The 15,506-nt window shown below is 42.7% G+C and overlaps 1 protein-coding gene across 1 annotated transcript in view; it reads right to left on the bottom strand.

The window, feature by feature from the left end:
* Positions 1-14,854, bottom strand: part of COL6A2 (collagen type VI alpha 2 chain) — a 31,714-nt gene extending 16,860 nt beyond the window's left edge. The window contains exons 1-2 of the mRNA XM_090272411.1: positions 14,743-14,854; positions 173-312 (exon numbers count right to left, since the gene is read on the bottom strand). Coding sequence (XP_090128537.1) covers positions 173-311 — 139 coding nt within the window. The 5' untranslated portion in view covers position 312; positions 14,743-14,854. The remainder of the gene's footprint in view (positions 1-172; positions 313-14,742) is intronic.
* Between the last annotated feature and the right edge of the window lie 652 nt (positions 14,855-15,506).

The following is a 15,506-nucleotide window of genomic DNA, read 5'->3' as shown; positions in this document are numbered from 1 at the left end:
ACGGCGCTGCACACCGAGGGCCCACGGTGAGCCATCCTGGGACCCGTGCACGTGGGTGGTCCTGGGCACTGCCTCACAGCAGCCACACCTGCACGCAGGGCCCTGGCTCCCCACCAGCTGTCCCTGATGCCCCTTTTGCTCACCACAGGAGCCCCAGTCCCTGCAGCTGTACCTGGGCAGTTGTTTCTCTCTGAGGTGTCTGGTCTGATGACCTCCTGCTGCTGGGCATGCAGGGTCCCCAGGAGCCCCCAGAGCAGGAGGGTGCAATAGGAGCCTCGGAGCATCTTGGCAGCACCCGTGGTCCCTGACATCCTGCAACAGCGAGGAGTGGCTGCTGCAGAAAGCGCCCCATGGAGGAGGTCCTGGAGCCCCTCACGGGATGCAGAGCCCGCCTCCCCCAGATGGTGGGGGCGGCACACACAGCAGGGCAGCCAGCACCTGGGCTCAGGGACCCCGGGGTCCGGGGCTGCAAACATGGAGTGGGCACGGAGACCGCCAGCTTTGGGGTCCGTTCTGGGTGGGATTAGTATGTTCACCGTTGCCCCTACCCTGGAGCCCAGGTCTGGAAGAGAGGCAGATTCTCGGGAACTGGAACAGTTGGCCAGATTGTGAGAACACAGCACATGGATGGGGGTTGCTGGGGGCAGGGCAGAGGGGGCAGCAGGGGCTGACTGGGACGAGAAGCATCAGGGGAGGGCTGAGGGAGGCCCAGGCGGAGGTCGGGGTGGGCCTTGGTACTTAATTCCAGGGTCCAAATGACCTCACACTGACCAGTTAGGGAAAATGGCCTCTGGGATGGAGTACAGGGGCCAAGACGCTGAGTGGCTTGTGGGGGCTGGCAGGCAGTGAGTGCCCAGGGCTGGGAGGCCTTCCCCAGAACCGGTCACTGTGCCCGGGCACGTTTCCACAGACCTGAGCACCCCCTGCCCCTGGCTGCCCTCCACGCCAGCCTCACCCTGCAGCCACACAGAGGGGGAGAGCACCTGCAGGCTGGGGCGGGCGGGATGGCTGGGCTTTGGGGACCAGATGTGTGAGGAATGAGGACTCTTTGTGGGAAGGTGGGGACGGGGCCTGACCTGCCTGTTCTGGTGGGGGTCCGCTGCACCCTAGTTCATGTGAGCTACCGTCCAACTGCCTCTCAAAGCCCCCAGGAACATAGGGCACACCCAAAGAAGATGTGGCCCCGCCAGGATCTTGGGGGCCCTGCTGGTGGGGAGCAGAACTAGCTGACTGGGCCTTCACAGGGCTGCAGGTGAGAGGCGGTGCCTGGAGAGCTTTGGGGAGAGGAAGAGGCATCAGGGGCTCTTTAGTGAAGTTTTGTTGATGATGCCCCTAAACACGGTGGGAACCTCTTTATGTGTGAGCTTTGGGGGTAGGTGTTACTAGACTTGGGTTTATAGTGAGAGGGGCTAGTCCTGGCATAGTTAGAGGTGAAGAGGACATGGCCCTGCCTCCCTGACATGGAGACATGGTGAGGGCCACAGCCTGTGACCCTGCAGGTAATAGCTGTGACCCTGTAGGCTTTGATCAAAGCAAGCTTGGCGGGAGCGCCAGGGAATCCAGGAGGTGACAGATGTGCCAGACTGAGGGAACTCACCAAAGGAAAGGAGCAGAGGCAACACAGTTGAGGAAGGGGCTAAGAATGCAGAGGGAGAGGCGGGTCGAGGCCCTGAACAACCAGCCACTAGGGAGCTGGGCTGTGACAGTCGGAGCTAATGGGTCCAGAGCCATGAACCACTGGTGATGGCCACTGTGGAACCTTAGTCAGGGGGGCTGTTCAGGACTGAACACCATGATGTGGGCACAGCTCCATCCCCATGGGGGAGAGACCCTAATTGGGGTGCCGTGGGTCCCATCCTGACCCATCTGCTACAGGTTGGGGAGGAGAGGACCAAGGGGCGAGGAAAACTGCACCCAGAATGGCTCTACTTTCCATGCATGTATGTATGTGCACACCCTCACACCCTGCACATCACACACATGTGCCACACACACGTCACACACATAGATCATATGCCATACACATCTCACATGTACACTTACACACATAATGTCACACACGTAATAAATTATAAGAGACCCACATAATAAGTGTACTGGTAGAAAATCTTACTCTTTGCTCTCATTCAAAAGAAGAATTCCAAAAAAATATCTACATAGGGGATTAACACAACAGCAACAACAAAATACAGGAAACACTTAAAGGGACAAATCATTTTGGCATTGTGGGAGAGAGCTTCCAAGGTGGCCCCCAATCGTTCTTGCCTCCTGGTATCCACGCCCTTATGAAGTCTTCTCACACACTGAATTGTAGCTGGCCTGTACCATCGACAGAATAACCTGGGTTGATAGTGTGTGACATCCAGGACTAGGTCATAAAAGATACTGCGGCTTTTGCCGGGCTCTCTGGGATTGCTTGCTAAAGGGGAAGCCAGCTAAATATGAACACTCTCAAGCAGTCTTTGCAAAAGCCCTTGGGAAGAACTGAGGCCTCCAGCCAACAGCGGGAGGAGTGAGCCCTCTTTGAAGCATGTCCTCCATCCCAGTCAAGACTTCATATGACCATGACCCTGGCTAATACGTTTCATGAGGGCCCTTGAGATAGAAGCACCCAGTCAAGGCACTCTTAAATTCCTGAACCAAATAAATTATGAGATAGTAAGTTTCTTGTTTTAAATTACTAAGTCTGGAGGTAATTTGTTATGTAGCAATAGGTAAATAATAGAGGCATCAAACTTTCCCCCCTCACAGTATTGTAGACAGAAGACAATAAGATGATAACTTTGGAATTTTGAAAATAAGTGAACCAACAATGCCTTCCCTGTCAACTCATCTTTCACGTACAAGAATAAAAGTCTTAGGTGAAAATGGGCTCAGATCCATACTACCTATATACCATTGTTAAAAAATTTCTGCAAAATATTTCTGCAAATAATGCAGAAATAAATAAAAATAAATAAAAAGGCAAAGAAACTTGAGAAATACCATAAAATATAGAAAATGAAGGGAAAATGAGTCAGGAAGCATAAAATTAAATGACAGAAATATGACAAAACTCATCTGTGACAATAAAGGTGAATGGTGTAAACTCTCCCGTTAAAGACAAACATTCCTAAGTTGGGTAAAAAAGTGAAACCCATGTCAATGATGTTTATGGGAGCCACACTTTAAATTTAAGGTCACAGATGGTACAAAGAAAATGAAGCGGGGAGAGGGGGAAGGAAATGAGAAGAGAGGGGCAGTATTGTGTGACACTAGGTAGAATTTAAGACAGAAGAATGAAGGATGGGGTCAAAGAATAGATAAGGGCTGCCATCTAGTTATAAATCTTTATGTACTAAATTTCACAAAATCGTATAAAGCAAAAATCTTTTAAAATTGAAGAAAAACTTAGAAACTGAAATCATGGTAGAAGATTAACTCATCTTTTTAAGTTATTGACAGATCAAATAAAAACAATAGAGAATCTGAATGTCAATTTTTACAAAACTTTGATAGTAACAAGTAGGGAACATATATATTTTTAAACATAAAGGATTTGGATAATGTAAATAAAATACATATATATTGTATATTTATGTCTTTGAAACCTACATGTAGGAAACATATATATTTAAAAAAAAGATTTTATTTACTTATTTTAAGAGAGAAGAGAAGGGAGGGAGAAAGAGAGGGAGAGAAACATCGATTGGTTGCCTCTAGTGTACTCCTGACTGGGGGCTGGCCCACAACCCAGGCAGGTGCCCTGACCAGGAATCAAACCAGTGACCTTTTGGTTTTCAGGATGACACCCAACCCACTGAGCTACACCAACCAGGGTGGGAAAACATATTCTTTAAAATATTTTATAAAATTTGACCCTAGAGTAATCCACAAGGAAAGCTTAAATTTATTTATTTTAATTGGAAATTGTACAGAGCAAATTCTCTGTATCACAATGCATGGCCAGTCACTGATAAGACAAAGAAAAAAATCAAAGCACCTGAACATTTAAAAAATTCTCTCTCATAAAAACTACATAGAAATTAGTAACAATGAGAATGTTATATATAAAAACAAACATGAAAAGGCCAAAGCTATAATCAGAGGAAAACATATAGCCTTAGGTACTTAATGTTATAAAGTAAGAAATTAGTGTAACAAGTTAGGTATGTAGTTGAAATAACTAGAGATAAAGAAAATCAACAAGAGGAAACTCAGGAAAGAAAGAGAGAGGAAATAATAAAAAATAAACCAACTGATTAAGAAAAATACCCAGAGTAGAATAATAAATAGATTTAAGAACTGACTCCTTGAAAAGGACAATAAAATAGAAAAATTTTTAAGCAAGTCTAATCAATAAGTACAAATATGAAAACACACAAGCTTAAGAATAAATAAAATAATATGATATATGAGAAAGGTTTTGTGGCTGTTTATTTTTAAGAGCCACAAGCAGCTCTATGCTAATATACGTGAAAGTGTATTTTCTGGGAAAAGTTTTGAGAAGAGGTGAGGAATTGGCTAGACTCTGCCTGAGAAGGAATGGTCACACTGGGAGGAAATATTTCCCCAAAGGCTCTGGTCCAGACAGTTTTTAAATGAATTCTTTTGCATCTTTAAGTACAAACACGTAACTGCTATTTAACCTGCTTCAGAACATAAACTTATAATCTTCTTTTCAATGCATTTTTAAACTTGGCAATATCTGACACCAAAACTGGACAAAAGGAATCCCTAAAAAGAGCTCTACAGAAAATCTAATTAATATTAGAAAATAAAACCCATTAGCCTATTAAGGACCCCTATATCAGAACAAAGATTAGTTATAATAAAAATACAATGATGCAACTCTGGGGAATATATTAATACAAGTCATATTAATATAAAAAAGAGGAAATAAATCATTTACTGCTCTAATAGAGCCCCTAAATGTCTATTTCTGATTTTAAAAAGACAAGGAAAAACTTCACAACAAACTTAGCAGTTGGATTAACATTATAAAGTATATAAATTTCAAATTTAGACCCAATATTATATTTTACACAAAAACTAAAATTGAAGTTCTTTTCTTTGTGCATTACTGACCCTTTTAGGACTCTGGACAATTTCACTTGACACAAATACACAGATATATATCACATATATCAGAAGTCATATTCTTTGTCAATTCAGGAAGTTTTAACCTGGTTAAAACTCCTGCACTCGTGAATGCCCATGAGAATACAAAAACAGAAAAAGACAAAGAGTGTTCATCTCACTCTATTATTCAGTGTTGTGTTGGAAGCCAGTGCAATAAGATGAAAACACACATGCACACACTCTCAAACCCAAAGTATAAATCTTGGAAAGGAAGAGATGGCAACTGTCCTTTTTAGGATGGGACTATCTACCTAGATAACTCACTGAAATCAACTGAACAAAGTTTAGGGGAGAGTGAGTAAAGTGGGGGCAGGAGGAGAATGCAGTGTGGCAGTTAAAATTACTGTGTATATAACTGTATACACACACACACACATACACACACATACATACAAGTTATAGATTTTCTTCTATTAGCAACAACCAATTAGATAATGTAATGGAAAAAAAAAAGTATTTAAACTAGCAAGAAAAAAACATAAATCCAGGGGATAACCTTAACGAAAATCTATTTTTAGAATGTGCAAGGCTTACGAAAAAACTAAAATATTTTCTAAGGAACACATTGGAGAGATAAATCTTGGTTTGGATGAGAAATACCATATTTAAGAATATCAGTACTTCTAATTAAATTAAAACTGAATAAAATTTTTGATTAAAATCTCCAAGGAGAGTTTTTGTTTTGTTTTTTTTTTTTTGCTGGTATGTGTTGACAAAATAAAACTAAGATTCACCTGGAAGCATAAGTAAAAGTAGCTCAGAAAAATAAAAAATAAAGAGTGATGAGGAAATGCGCTATCAAATGCAATACAGTTACAGTAATTAAGCATTTGTGGGATTGGTGCTGGAATGGGGCCACAGACCACACAGCAATGGGCATAGCAAAACACATGAACTGAGGAACTAAAATGGTGGCCACACAGAACAGCAAAATGTGAGTATAAATAAAGGTAATCCTACCTCATAAGGACACTCAAGTAAATCTCAGAGGAAGTAACTGGGAGCAAAACATGGATCAAAAAAGTCTGAAGAAAACAGAAAGGATGAAATGACAATGCAGTAGCTTGTATAGTGACTCTCCACCAGACACTATGCTGTATCACTTAGCACTCGCAACAGTTTAATACCATTTCATAGATGAGGAAACTGAAAGTAAGTGTAGGTAACTTGTCCAAGGTGTTCAGCTAATAGCTGAGGTCCAAACCCAGGTAGCTTGGGTTCAAGTTCACACTCTTGATAACTGGGCTTCCACACATGACCTTCATTACAACAAAAGCAACATCAGCAGAATGGAATACAGACCAAGAGCCAGGCAACAGACTTCCCAATTCATGACCAAGATGTTATAGTCTTAAGGTTTGAAATTTCTGATGGCCTGTAATTAGGTGTGTAAATGTTTAAAATTGTCATAACTTCTTGCTGTATTGAACCTTGTATTAATATACAATGTCTTTGTCTCTTATAGTTTTTGATTGAAGTCCATTTTATCTGATATTAATATAACCACCCCTGAATTCTTTTGGCTCCTATGTGCATGGAATAACCTTTTCCATCCTTTTGCTTTCAACTTACTTGTGGCTTTGGGTATAAAGTGAATACCTTGTAGAAAGCAATATAGTTGAATCATTTTAAAAAAATCCATTCTGCTAGTTTCTGTCTTTTGATTGGACGGTTTATCCATTTATAATTAAAGTAACTACTGATAAGGAGGGGCTTACTTTTGTCATTTTGCTATCGTTTTTCTATATACCTTATAGTTTTTTTTGTTCCTCATTTCCGGCATCACTTTTTTTCTTTTGTGTTTTATCAATTTTCATAATGAAACATTTACATACCTTCTTTATTTCTTTTTGTATATATACTTAAGGTATTTTCTTGGTGGTACCACAGGTTTTACATTTAACACCCTAAAGTTATAACACTCTAATCTGAATTTATACCAGCTTTATTTCGATAATGCACAAAATCTTTGCTGTTTTAAGAGCTCCATCACTAGCCCTTTCAGTTATCGATGTCACAAAATTACATCTTTAAACAATTTTTAAATTAAAATTTTTTTCAAATACAGTTTACATTCAATATTATTTTGTATTAGCTTCAGGTGAAAATTACATCTTTATATACTGTGTGTCCAAAAACATAAACAAATATTTTTAATACATTAGTCCTTTAAATTTGTAGAAAACAAAACATGAAGTTACAAACCAAAGTTACAATACTACTAGCTTTTAGACTAATAATTTTTAAGTATTTATTTCTTAAATCATGTAGAAAACAAAAAGTGGAGTTATATATCATTGTTACAATAATAATAGTTTTTATAATTGCTTATGTACTTATCTTCATTGAGATCGTTATTTCTACATAGGCTTCAAGTTACTGTCTAGTGTTATTTTATTTCACCCTGCAAGACTCCCTTGAGCATTTCTTGCAGGGCAGTTCTTGCAGTAACAAACTCGCTCGCGCTTTTTGTTTATCTGGGGATGATTTAATTTTACCCTCCCTTTTGGAGGACAGTTTTGCTGGTATAGGATTCTTGGGTGACAGTTTTTATTTTCTTTTTCTATTCTAAATATACCAACACCTAATCTTCAAAGTTGCTGATAAAAAACTTGCTAATAACCTTATTGAGGATCTCTTGGATATGATGAGTCACTTCTCTCTTGCTAATGTCAAAATTCTCTTGTCCTTTGACAGTTTTATCATAGTGTGTCTCAATGGGACTCTCTGAGTTCATTCTACTTGGAGTTCATTGATTTCCTTGAATGTTTATATTTCTGTTGTTCATCAAGTTTGGGAAGTTTTTGGCCATTATTTCTTCAAATATTTTCTCTGCCCCCCATCTCCTTCTGGAGCTCCCACAACAGATATGCAGTTCCTTTAGGCTCTGTTCATTTTATATCACCTTTTTCTTTCTGTTCCACAGAACAGTATCTTATCTTCAACTTCACTGATTCTTTCTTTTGTCTGTTCATATCTGTCTTTGAATCTCTCTAGTACACTTTTAAATTGTAGTTATTGTACTTTTCAGCTCCATTATTTCTAGATTCTATTACATTTTCTGTCTCTTTATTGATATTTGTATTTTTTCCAGGCATTGTTTTCTTGACTTTCTTCATGCCTTCCTCTATTTTAGTTCTTTGCACATCTTTAAGATGGTTGTGTTAAAGTCTTTGTTCAGTAGAACCACCATCAGGTCTCTTTCAGGGACAGCTTTTGTTGGTTTATATATTTTTTCCTTTGAATGGGTTATATTTTTTGTTTCATTGTTTGTCTTGCAATATTTTGTTGAAAACTGGATATTTGAATTCAATAATGTGGTAACTCTGTAAATCATATTCTTTCCCTTCACTTGGGTTTGCTGATTTTTTGTTTGTTTTGATTGTTTATAGGCTGTCTCTGAGATATAAATGTAAGATCGTCTAAGGTCTTTTCTGAGCCTGCACCTTCCCCTGGGTATGTATATGCAGTTGTTTTTGAATGTCCTAATCTTCAGAGTCTGGCTCCCAAAAGGAGATAAAGAAAAATAAAAGGGAGGATAAGATGCTAACCCTTTAAGTACCCTTGAAGTAAATTCAGCCAGAGTATCTTCTCTGATCATAGTGGGATCACGTTGAAGTCAATAACAGAAGAAAAGTGAAAAAATTCACAGAAGTGTGGAAATTAAATAACTCACTCTTAAACAACCCACAGATCAAATACAAAATCACAGGAGAAATTAGAAAATACTCAGACACTAATAAAAATGAAAACCAAATATACCAAAACCTAAGGAACACAGTGAAAGCAGTGCTAAGGGGGAAATCTACAGCTTTAAATATTTACACAAAAAAACAAGAAACATTTCAAATAAATAATCTAAATTTACATTTTAAGGAACTAGAAAAAGAGCAAACAAATCCCAAAGATACTGAAAAGAAAGAAATAAAGATTACAGTAGACATAAATATTAAAATAGGTAAATATTAAAATAGAAAAACAATAGAGAAAATCAATGAAACTAAAAGTTGGTTCATTGGAAAGGTCAATATTGACAAACCTTTACCTAGACAGACTAGGAAAAAAATAAAGAACTTAAATTATTAAAATCAAAAATGCAGGTGGAGGATTTACTACCAAGTCTATGGAAATAAAAAGGATTATAAGAGAGTACTATAAGCAGTTGTTGCCAACAAATCAAGTAACCTAGATAAAATGGACAAATTTCTAGAAACACAAAGCCTACAAAGACCAAACCATGAACAAAAAGAAATTATGAACTGACTTATTAGTAAGGAGACTGAATCAGTAATTGAAATCTCCTGACAAAGAAAAGCCCTACACATGATGGCTTCACTGGTGAATTCTACCAAACACGTAAAGAAAAACTAAGACCAATATTTCTTAAACTTTTCCATTTCAATTTGTCAAACTTCAATTAAAGAGGAGGGGATACACTCTAAGTCACTCTATGAGGCCAACATTACCCTTATACCAAAACCAGGCCAAGACATTACAAGAAAAGAAAACTACAAACCAATACCCCTTATGAACATTGGTACTAAAATCCTCAACAAAACATTAGCAAACAGAATTCAATTGGTTAGTAAAAAGTATTAAACACCATGACCAAGTGGGATTTATTTCTGGAATGTAAGGATAGTTCAACATATAAAAATCTATCAATGTAATACACCACATTAACAGAATGAAGGGAAAAAAAACCCTCATGATCATCTCAATTGATACAGTAAAACCTTTGATAAAATTCACACCTTTTCATAATAAAAACACTCAACTAGGACTAGAAGAAAACCACCTCAATATAATAAAAGCCATATATGAAAATTCCATAACAAACATCATACTCAATGATGAGAGATTGAAAGACTTTCCTCTAAGATCAGGAACAAGGAAAAAATGCCTACTTTTGTCATTTCTACTCAACATAGTATTGGAAGTCCTCACCATAGCAATTAGACAAGAAAAAGAAATAAAAGGCATTCAAATAGAAAGAATGAAATTAAATTGATATGATCTTATATACAGAAAACTCTAAAGAACCCACAAAAAAAAAAACTTAGAATAAATAAATCCAGCAAAGTGCAGAATACAAAGTCAACACAGAAAAGTCAGTTACAGTTTTGTACACTAACAATGAACAATGCAAAGGGAAATTAAAAAAACAATTGCATTTACATTAGCATCAATAGAATAAAATACTTACGAATTACTGTTACCAAGGAGGTGAAATATCACTGAAAGCTATAAAACATTTCTGAGAGACATCAAAGATATAAATATATGGAAAGATGTTCCATGTTCATAATTAGAAGACTTAATATTAAGGTGTCAATACTACCGAAGTGATTTACAGATTTAATGCAATCTTTACCAAAATCTCAATGTTGATTTTTACAGAAATAGAAAAAGCCTTTCTAAAATTCATAAGGATTCTCAAGAGACTCCAAATAGCATAAATAATCTTAAAAGACAAGGACAAAGCTGAAGAACTCACACTTTCTGATTTCAAAACTTAATACAAAGCTACAATAATCAAAACAGTGTGGTAATGACATAAAGACAGATAACATAGACCAATGGAATAGAATAGAGTCCAGAAATAACCCTTGCATATACATGTATAGTGACATTATTTTCAACAAGGGTGTCATAACCATTCAATGGGGAAAAACACAGTTTTTCACAAATAGTGGTAGAAAAACTGGATATCCAGCTGCAAAAGAATGAAATTGGAACCTTACCTAACACCACACATAAAAATGAACTGAAAATGGACACATATCCTAATGTAACATCTACAGCTATAAAAATTTAGAAGAAAACACAAGGCAAAATCTTCACAGCATTAGATTTGGCAATAATTTCTAGACTATGACACCAAGAGCACAAGCAACTTAAAAAAAATAGGCAAATTGGCTTTCATGAAAATTAAAAAGAAAATTGTGAGTAGAAAAGCAACCTACAGAATGGGAGAAAATATTTGCAAATGATTTTTCTGATAAGGGATTAATATCCATAGCATACAGAGAACTAAAAACAACATCAAATAACCCCCAAACAACCCAATTCGAAATGAGCAAAGGACTTGAATAGGCATTTCTTTAAAAAAGAATTACAAATGGCCAATAAGTACACAAAAAGACGTTCAACATTACTAATTAAGGAAATGCAAATCAAAATCATGAGATACCACAACATACTCATTAAGATGGCTACTATAAAATGACCCGTGGACATGAACAACAGGGTGGGGAGGGCAATGGGGAAAAAAGTGGGACAACTGTACTAGAAAAACAATAATAAAAAAAAAATAGATGGCTACTATAAAAAAAAAAAACAAAAAACCCAGGAAATAAAAAGTGTTGGAAGGAATGTGGGGAAACTTGAATTGTTTGCTGGAATGTAAAATGGTAGAGCTGTTGTGGAAAACAGTATGGTGGTTCCTTAAAAAAAATAAAAGTGGGTTTACCATATGTGCATGATCCAGCGATTCCACTTCTGGGTATATACTCAAAAGAACACAGAGCAAGGTCTCAAGGAGATAGTCGTGCACCCATATTCATAGCAATACTATTCACAATGCATATAACATGCAAGCAACCTAAGAGTCCATTGATGGATGAATGGGTAAGTATAATGTGGTATATACATACAATGGAATATTATTCAGTCTTAAAAGGGAAGGAAATTCTGACACCTACTACAACATGGGTGAGCCTTGAGGAAATCATGCAAATGAAATAAGCCAATCCAGAGATGGATGTGGTGATGGGCATAACAATATGAATGTACTTAATACCATTGAACTATACACTTAAATATGGTAAAGACTATAAATTTTGTTATGTGTATTTTACCCTAATTTTAAAAAATTGGGAAGTGGGGAAAGCTCTTACAAATTAGTAGAAAATCAGTACCCATGAGACAATTGGGGAAATCATCACCTGGCAAGTAATAACACTACAAACAGTCATCAAAAAAATGCTGAACCACACAAAAACCAAGGACACGCAGAGAAACCAAAGGCAGCATTCCTCATCTATGAAATTGGCAAATAAGAAAAAAAGACAGTGACACTGCTCATTGTCTGTCCCTCATGATGGACGCCAGACTCTGCTCTCCTGGGAGAAGGGGCCCCTCTCAGCTGGGGTCCCCACCCTCCATCTGCTCACTGTCTACAACAGGCCACCATGAGGCTGGCCCACTGGTGTGGTGTGAGGAGTTGACATGTTTTAAGTCCCTGGTGGGTCTGTGGAGAATGCTGCTTTATGACATGGCCCAAACCCAATGTCTGCCCCTCAGATGGAGACTGACCCCCCCAGGGCCTGCTCAATAAGGTGCATCCCATGAACCCAGGCTCCCCCCTGGCTTCACGAATGTGCAAGGGGAACCACAGGAGGAATTGACCCATTGAAATGTGGGCCGTGTTTAAAAGAAATCAAACTATAATATTTGTGTTCCTAAAACAATCACAAGAGCTAGGTTTTTCTAGGATTATAAAGTGTTTTGTGGCTGCAAACATGATCTGCCTACACCCCAGGTGCCTGGAGACCCCTAGCAGCCTTGGCAGGTAATAAGGGCACGTGCTATTCATCCTGACCTCATTCTACGGATGAGAAACTGGGGGCTGAAGAGGAGGGAAGCCACGGCCCACACCCTTTGCTGAGGCCCCAGGCAGAGCCTTCAGGCCCAGCTCCTTCTCCCAGGAACTGGCCATTCTTTTTCTGTCCTGATCCATCGCTGCTGGGGAGCCTGTCTGAAGGCTCCCCTGCTGCCCACGGCTTCCCACACCCCTGAGGACTGCAGGTGGGCCCCACCTACAACAGAGCTGCCCATGCTGGCTGGCAATGCAGAGTCATCACTGGGTGTCGGTGTGCGCTGCCCAGTGGAGGGCCCCGTGCCCCACCTGACCATCTGGCCCAGTGGATCAAGCCCAACTTTTGCCCTGGACATTACCTTCCCTGTGGCTTCCACTGCAGATGACCCCAACAATTGGCCCAACCAGATGTGGTCTTCACAGGCCTCCTAGGTCACTTTCACTAGCACAGTATGGCAGCTTCAAAGCAGCCAGAGTGGCCAAGAGGCCTGCTGAAATCCATGTCCACCAAAGGGACATACCTGGGCCCTGGTTACCGAGCCCCTCCTTTCTGGCCAGGAGATTCCAAGTCACTTATGCCTGGGGGCCTAGGCCCTCTCCCCTGCCCCACTCTCTTGCTTCTGAATGATGGAAGGAAGGCAGACAACTTCCCTCCCGGAGCCCCAAATGCCTGTCCTGCCTTTAGGCCTTGGACGTTAAGCAAATGTAAGATGGCCTCCTGGCCAGAACTCCTATACTGAAAGTTAAAAACCGGGGAAATCCGTGGCTCTCAGCTTACTTCCTTTTGGACATCCCTCTGAACATGAAGTTCCTCTCCTTTCGGACAGCTGGGTAGACCAGGGGTGTGGGCACAAGAGCTGGTGGTCTCTTCTGAGTACAGGGGCCATATTCTAGGTGGGCACTGAATGGAATGGTGGGAATACCTGAGACACCACACCCAGCTGTTTTGTGTGTTGCTAAGTTACTAGGGTCACTAGGCCTCTCAGAGGTTGATACCCCCTCTCCTGTGCCCTGAGGATGTTGGGCCCCTGGAACTCTGCTGGGATGGGTGAGGAGTCCTGGGTGGGGCGGGGCCTGGCCCAGCAGGAAGCCACTGAAGGCTGGGTCAGCTGGGCTCTCACCTCACTCCTTGCGACTTCCACTCAGCCCCCTGCTTAGTCTCTCCAGCAGAGTTTGGGGGAGGAGCCTGGGATGTGGAGGGTTCTTCCTGCCTCAGAGGAATCACGGCAAGGCTGCATTGTTGCTGATTCTGAGGGTAGAGGTGTTTGACCTGTCTCCCTTCCCACCCTGTTCCTACCCTTGGTGTATGGGAGCCCCCCTCCTCCCCTGTTACCCCTAGGAGCTCATTCTATCTTTGCCACTCTTTCCAGGAGGAAGAGCACCCTCTCCCTCAGCCCAGGGGAGAGGGGCCAGCACCCAAGCAGACCCTGTGCCCAATTCCACATCAAAGGTGGGGGGGTCTTCCACCTACTTGGGCCCTCAACCCTCTGAAGGTGTCTTCCAGGCCACAGATTACACCAGACCTCCCAGGCGCTGTGTGGGCCTGACTTCAGAAGTTGAGCCCCTCCAGCTACTTGGTGACTTGGGGAGGTGGTGAGGTCCCTGCAGACAGCCCCAACTTCTGCATCTGAGCATTAAGCGCGAGGATAGGGAGGGAGCCCCCCTTCCCACCTCTGTCCCAGAGGAGGCCAGGTGGGGCAGCACGCAATTAACTCGGCGCCCCTGATCCCACCGCCTAGGCAGCTAAGGCGTGGACGGGAGGAACTGTGATCTAGGGCCCAGTGGTTGAAATGGGGCCCCGAAGGAGGACGCGCTACCGCGGGCGGGGAGAGCCCGTCGGGGCACCGGCCTGGGAGAGCCCATCCCGGGTGCCCTCGGGACCCAGATCCTCGGCACTCCTGCAGGCAGGACTTGCCAACCAGCAGGTCGCGGCTGCAGGCGGCTGGCCGGGTCCCAGGGCCAGACCACACATCCCCATACGGAGGGTCCCGCTCCCGGTCCCGGGGTCGAGGGGTGCTTACCTGACCCTGAGCGCACAGGGGGCGCCCTCTCCAGACACGTCCCGAGGAGGCTCCGGGTCTTGACGGCCGAGAGTCGGAGCCGAGTGGGCAGGAGGGAGGGGACCACGGGAGGGGCCGCCGTCTTTATAACCACCCCGCCCCCTCCCAGCCCGCCCCCAGATGCGCGGCCACCGGGAGGCGCTGCGGCCACGCGTATGGGGTGGTGGTGGGGGGGCGGCGGGCAGGGGCGACAGAGGGGCAAACCCAGGAAGGGCAGAAAGGGAGTAGGGGCGGGAAAGCCCCCTTCCCACCCCTGACACGCGGTGAGGGTGGGGCGCTGCCACTTTTCCAAAAACAGTCCCGGGCGCGCGAAGTCAGAGGCCCTCCCCACGCCCGGCCTGTCCGCCTGCTGCCCCCGCCCCACTTCCCAGGCTGCGTCCACTCAGGGTTGGGGACCACGCCCCGCACCGAGGGTTGACGAGGGGCGACCTGCGCTCCTCCTCGAAGGAGCTGCCCTTGAATGCGGCGCTGCAGGGCCCTCCTGCCAGGCGTCCCCCAACTCAGACCCCTGCTCAGTGTCTCCCTGCTCAAACACAGCGGGGCTCCCGCCTTTCTCCGTTGGGGACACACAACCCCCGCAATGCCACTGGTCAGAACATATGTCCTTGGTGGCCTCCTCCAGCCCTGTACCCCACCTCCCACCCATCCGGGCGCGACAGGGGTGAGGTCAGAGAGCAAGGGCCACCTGGAAGGGCTGGGAAAGGCAAGGGTAACCAGGACAAGGA

Source organism: Furipterus horrens, unplaced genomic scaffold, assembly GCF_987537825.1.
Source record: "Furipterus horrens unplaced genomic scaffold, mFurHor1.1.pri manual_scaffold_1, whole genome shotgun sequence".
NCBI classification, from domain to species: domain Eukaryota; kingdom Metazoa; phylum Chordata; class Mammalia; order Chiroptera; family Furipteridae; genus Furipterus; species Furipterus horrens.
This window is presented reverse-complemented; position numbering and strand designations above follow the sequence as displayed.